This window comes from Eschrichtius robustus, chromosome 18, assembly GCF_028021215.1.
Source record: "Eschrichtius robustus isolate mEscRob2 chromosome 18, mEscRob2.pri, whole genome shotgun sequence".
NCBI classification, from domain to species: domain Eukaryota; kingdom Metazoa; phylum Chordata; class Mammalia; order Artiodactyla; family Eschrichtiidae; genus Eschrichtius; species Eschrichtius robustus.
In genome coordinates, this window is record NC_090841.1 from 9,870,968 (window position 1) to 9,877,474 (window position 6,507).

Sequence of the window (6,507 nt, forward strand, 5' to 3'; positions counted from 1 at the left end):
ATCAGTGTTGTAATTTGTAAATTGGCACTTTTTTCTCCTCAAAGTGGAAATAGAATAGCGTGTCTTCTACTAGAAATTTTGCAGTTTTTCTGAAGGTAATCCCATACTTCAGTAGCTTGACTTTTCAGAGTTGCCAACAGACCTTGGTTAAATACTCAGTTACCTTCAAAGTTTTTCCTGTTCCTGTGTATTCCATAGGAAGAGGAAAAGTTACCTGAGTGTCTAGCCAGTACTTCCTGCCTTTTTCCGTATAATTTTTCCCTCAGGTAAAAAGTAAAGGTAAGTACATTTTTGTGGCAGCTTCATAAATGTGTTTGTATTCGACCATGGAAAATCATTGTTTTTTTCGATAAAAAAATATTCTTAAGGCATCTTAAATTCCCATGGTTAATTTTATAACAAGAATGTAACGGGGTGAATATCTTTCATGCTCGTAACTTTAATTTGTTTCTATTTGGGCCTCATAAAATTAAGGGCTTAGATGATTATCATGTTACCTCCTAAAATTACACAAGTTCCTCACATGAGTGTTATAAATCAAACAAGCATTTCTGTTAAAAAATCAATACAGAAAGAGATTCTGTATTCTGTCTTAACAGCCTAACTTCCTTTCACTGGGAAGCCCCTTTTTAGAGGTAATGTAATAACATATGTTATGATTTGTCTGTTTTCTTGTTCTGACCTCAGTGGAATTGAGAAAGATTGTATAATTTTCCTTGTATTTTCTTCTGTTAATTCTGAAAAACTGAATCAAGTAAGTTTGAGTAATTGGTTTGAGTATGGATTAAACAATATCTATTTTTGATTGCTTATAGAAGTGATAGGCTAAGTTCTTAATTAAAAAAACATATTTATCAAGAGAGATACATTTAATTAAATGGTGGCATCTATTACATATTTTTGAGTGTCTCCTGTTTCAGAGAGTACTAGGTGCTAGGGAATATAGTGGCACGAAACGGGCACGATTCTTATCCTTATAGGACTTACCATCTAAATGGGCATGTAGTCATTAAATAATCATACATAAATATGGAATAATAAATTGTGATATGTGCCCTGAAAGATAAAGTTAGGGTGCTGTAAGAGAATGTAATGACAGGGCTGGGGAATTGGGGAAGTTTTCTCTTTGGAAAGTGACCAGTTGATTCCTTGAGAATAGTAGGAGTTAGACTGATAGAGAGTAGGGAGAGGAACATTTCAGGTGGAGGGAACACTGTTTTGGAAGGTTCTGAAGTGGGAAAAATCTTGGCAAATTCAGAGAGCTGAAGGAAGGCAAGGATGTTGCTGTATTGTAGTTGTGGGGAACTGGGGAGTGGAAAGAGATGAGAATGGACAGGTAGGCAAGGCCTGTCTGCAGGGCTTTATATACTGTATTAAGGAGGTTTATGCAGTTGCTCTCAGTACATACGGGGTTCTCTAGGGGGCGTGGCATCAGCTGTTTTTATATTTTTGAAAGATTACTTGTAGAGAGAAGAGGCAAGAGATGAGAATGGTTTAGAAATATGTAGTAACAATGAAGTTGGAGAGAAGTGAATGGATTTGAGATTTCTTTATAAGTAGAATCTTAGGGCCATATAAAGAGTTGTAGACTATGACGAAAGACTCTAAAATTTCTGCTTTGAGCAACTCAGCCTTTTACTGAGTTGGGAAAGATAAAAGGAAGAGTAGACTTTGGGTTATGTTTTAAAATCCTTTATGGTATTGGTCTCAGTCACACTGACTTGTTATTTGGTAGATCTTTTTATATGTAAGATTCTAGGATTAAGTGCTTGTTTAAGGGTTCAGAATGTAAGAAAAATATTTTTTGGCTTACGAGGTAATTGAGAATAAAAATGATAATAAATGAAAGCCTGTGAAATATTTAAAGCATTTCCTGTTATGAAGTAACCTACCACTTAAGGATCAGAATGTTCCTTTTATTTTACATGTGTTTTACTCTAGCCGTGTAGGACGCTCCAAACAAGCCGCTACTAAAGAAAATGATTCAAGTGAAGAAGTAGATGTGTTTCAGGGTAGCTCTCCTGTCAATGATGATAATCCACAGGAAGAAACAGAGGAAGAAGAAGTTTCTGCAGTAAATGTATGTGCTTATGAAAGTGCCATGTGTAATAGTATGGAATATAGAATTAGAGTTGGTAAATATTTGGTCAGATCCATTTAGCACTTGCTGTTACTTAATAATTCTAAATATTTATATATTTTTCTTCATTAGTTTGTAGTGTTGTTTCATCTACTGGCTTAGATAGTGGAGAGTATATCCTTTGTGAAAACCTGAAACCAAATGAGAATAATAGATGTAGCCTAGTGAAAGTGTAAATGCCCAGTTTAAAACTGAATGCAGAGATGAACAAGTGGCAGGCAGTCTGATGTCAACACCTTACGCATTTAAGTTCTCCCTGTATCTGTTACATATGCTCTTGTTTATGTTTTGTAAGTATTTGTTTGAGTTTCCCACTAGCTACTAGTAGTTAGTCGTATAGAATAAAATCATGTCTTTAACTAAAATTAGCTTTTGGAATTCATAAAATTGGTAATAGACACTTCTTTTACAGAAGTAAGAATGTGATGCTTCCTGAGATACTTTTTTTTAAAAGAAATGAATGGTTTTGCTGGTTACATCTCAGATTTTTCTCTTCGGAAGAAATATAATTAACACATTTAAGTAAGAGCTGTCATCTTCCTAACATTAATGCTGAATCTTTGGGTCAGTTCAGCCAGCCATTTTTGTTTGAGAAACCTGTGTTCTTTGATCAGGTCCCAGGGTTGATCCCTGCCCCTCTGTCCTATTTAATATAATCAGCATTTCTGTCTGCATCAGGATGCATTTATGTGAATGAATTAAGACCACAGAAAAATATGTTGAATTATGGTCTCAAACTAGTTGGGCTTGTTTGTAAAGGGTGTTTTGGGGGTGTAAAAATAAGGCTGAAGGGTTGTACATAGTGACTGATGTCTTCATCAAAGAAAAACTATACTGTAAATTAATTAAATTAAAATCCTTTTCTATTTGTATTCCTCTTGTTAATACTGATCTTTTTTGAACTAAAGTTTTATGCTTTCATTAGTACTTGCCAGTAAGTGGTAATATTTCTGAATTTCAGATTATTTATATGTATTTGATAGTTGTTATGATCCAAACTCAATAGCTGTTTTCTGAGAAAGACAGCTGTAAGCCTAAATTCATAAATATCAAATGTTTTCTTTTACTACAGAAACATAAGTAAAAAGGTGATATTTGCAATTGTTTTTCTTGCTGTTGGCATTGACTTCTGTTCATTTCTCTTTAAAATTATTAAATAGAAAAGTAAGATAGTTCTCTCTTTTGCTATCCTGGGAAAGGCTATTTATGGGCATTCATGTATTACGTACGTCTAAATATGTGATGTCAAGGCAGAAAGTTAACATAGGAGAAAGGTTTTGAGGAAAGAAAAGCAAAGAAAATCAGGAACATGTAAGAATAATGATTGGTTAAAAATAATAATAATTACTGCTGTGTCTAATTAATATGTACGCATTTTAATTAAGCATCTGGTGATATTTCTTTCAAGGTACGGCGGCGAAGTTCTAAAAGAGAAAGGCGATGAACAAATGTCATTAATAACTTTCTATGTGAAAGCTTTGAAAAAAATAATTTTTTGTCAAGCTTCAGGCCGAGTAAAGCCTTTGATGCACAAAATGGGACTGCTGAAGAGTGGACAGTCGGACCTTACTCTGATGACCTCATGTATTTGTGGTCACATGCTTTAGCCATGCGCACAGTGATAACATTGAGTATGGAGTCTTGTGAAAAAGTCTAATGTGCGATGGCTATGTAGACATAAAGAAGAAACTTGTAAATATATTTTTTCTTCTTTTTTTTCTTTTTTTTTTTTTTAATGTTTCTGACTTCTGAAGTGCTTGTATAGCTTTTATCTGCGGCTTTAAACTGACAGTACCCAGCTGTTTATCGGATCTGTTGATTTGAAAAGAGTTTGTTAGGTTAGATCTTAAGCAGTAATCTGTCAGTGTTTGTATTTGTATTCTCTGCAGTTTTACTGTGAAAATTTTTTTTCAACAAATGGTGTCATTTTCTTGATGTCACGATTTGTTGGAGAGCTGAAATGATCTCTTTCCCTTGTGTATCTTACCTAGTGTTTACTCCTGGGCACCCTTAATCTTCAGAGGTGCTAAATTGTCTGCCATTACACCTGAACAATGCCTCTGATGGGAGGACGCCACGCAAACTGTGGAATAGTCCTGAAGTTGTTTGATTATTTTACACCTCAGTATTGGTCCCAGAATTTTCTGGCCTTTCATGGCAAGGAAAATTTTAAAAAGAGAGAGATTTAAAATATTATAATTTTAAAGAGTGTGTTATAAAATAATGTGCTGAATTCTTTATCCCATTTTATCATCCCTTTTCAGTTTTTATTAATCTACTGTATCAATAAAATTCTGCAGTTTGAATTAGTTTTTAATAGTCTAGAATGTTATTGTGTATAGATATTTCCTCTTGAACATTATGTTCAGAAAATGCAAATTATTACACTATAATATAAAATCTGATATATACACATTAGAAGTGTTTCAGTTCTCCATAACAGTGTAAAGTTAATCAGAAAGAAAAAAATTTTATTGATGCAGTGTGTCTTTATAAAGCTGTTCTTGAAAGCAAGTGTTTTGTATTTTATAGTGAGTTGCATGTTTATGAAAAAAAGTGCTGAAAATGGGATGTGCTCTTTTCTGTAAATTCGTATTTAGCCATAGTATATGATAGATTGCCCCATAACATAGTTTTTCATCAAGAGTTTATTATTGTACTTTATTTTGGAGCCAAAAATTGTTTCTGGGGGGGAGGGACAGGGTGGGAGTGATATATCCAACTATATGAGCTACTGTAGGTATCACAGTCTTATGAACTTTGAATGAAATTCCACTTTGTCCAGATTGGGAGAAGTGGAAATATATTTGGGTTTAGAGCATATCTTTTTTCTTTTCTTTGTTGTAATCTACAAAATATAGAAACAAAGGCAGCATCCTTTATGCAGTTTTATGAACTGTATTTTCAACCAAAACATATAGGTTACAACTTAATGCTTTCCTAAATTCATTTTAGTATTTCAGGTGCTGTTCTTTCATTTTTTCATGGTTACCATCAGAAAAGAAAATCATATTCTAACTTATTAAATTTATCACAGTGGATAATGGAGCATTTTCATTAATATGCCATTATGTTTAAGGTGTATTTCAAGTTGGTTATAATAGATGGGGGATATAATAAAGAAACTACTATTTTGGAAAGTGACATTTTACTATTTTGCAGTGTATATCACAATTGATGTGATTATTTTTCTTTTGAAGATTTCTTCATGTTTATGAAACGGCCTTTTATTTTTTAAAAAAAAGTTTTGAATTGTGTCTTAATCTCTCAGTATTTAACTATTCTTCATCTACAACAGTACTGACACCAGTGATTATGGGAGGCTGCTGTATATCAAGGCAGCTAATGTTGGACCAAGATACAGTTGGTTTTTAAATGTGTCATTAGCTCAGTTCTCCCAAACACGCTATTTCTATTTCAGCAGTACAAAGGCATGTTTTTAAACCTATAAAATAAAGAATAAGGGATAGCTTTGTATTTTTGTCGTTGACTAAATTGCACCGGAAATGTTTATGGAAGTATATCTTTAAGACCATTTTATAAAACAGTGAAAAAATGATTGTGGAGGATTTTTATTTGCATGATCATAGTTAACCAAATTTCATTGCACATTTAATCCTGTACATCAGTTCACAAAAAATGTTCATTGTAGATTTTGTTCAATGACAAAATGAGTCTGTGATTTTGTTCAATGACAATGAGTCTGTGATTTTATAACTTGTCTGTTCACTTTTTGGGAAGATTATGATGTAAATTTTCCATTTTTCTGTAGAAAAAATAGGTGCAATAATGATCAAAGTTTTGATGTCCTGAGTCATCTTAGGGGATTATCTCATGTTGAAACTTAACATTTCATATACTAACATTTGGAGAACCACATACTGTAACTAAAGTAAAATTAAGTATGTGTAAAACGTTAATTGCTAACAGTGGTTAGCAAACTCTTCAGTGATAATGTTCATTTTGAAAATATATACTGTATAAAAAAATTAAGAAAATATTTAACTCACTGTAACAAGTTCCATTATGAAGATCTTATGATTCTTCAGTGAGGTTGTCTTGCTGCACTCTGTAGCAAATCCGTTTAATCTACACTATAATAAAATTTCTTGCTGCAGTGCAACAGGAAGCTTTTTCAGTGATCTCCACTGTATATGTAAATTACAAATGTGGCTGTAAAACTTGTTCCAGGTATTAAAGGTTACATTACTTTCTGTATTTTCTTATAACTTGTAAGTTTGATTTTTAAGGTTTCCTTTTGCCCACTTAAAGAATGTCAGGAATTTAAGAATTTGTTTAACTTAGGCATATCTCCCCTACCACATAGTATTATGTCACTGTAATGAACAGTTGGTATTTAGATAGAT

At 32.9% G+C, this 6,507-nt stretch overlaps 1 protein-coding gene across 5 annotated transcripts in view; it reads left to right on the top strand.

Moving 5' to 3' along the window:
• The window catches only part of PDS5B (PDS5 cohesin associated factor B), a 193,716-nt gene extending 189,877 nt beyond the window's left edge, over nt 1-3,839 (top strand). For all 5 annotated transcript variants that reach the window (XM_068526734.1, XM_068526735.1, XM_068526738.1 and 2 more), the window contains 2 exons: nt 1,942-2,080; nt 3,549-3,839. In XM_068526734.1, coding sequence (XP_068382835.1) covers nt 1,942-2,080; nt 3,549-3,584 — 175 coding nt within the window. In that variant the 3' untranslated portion in view covers nt 3,585-3,839. The remainder of the gene's footprint in view (nt 1-1,941; nt 2,081-3,548) is intronic.
• Nucleotides 3,840-6,507: the final 2,668 nt, after the last annotated feature.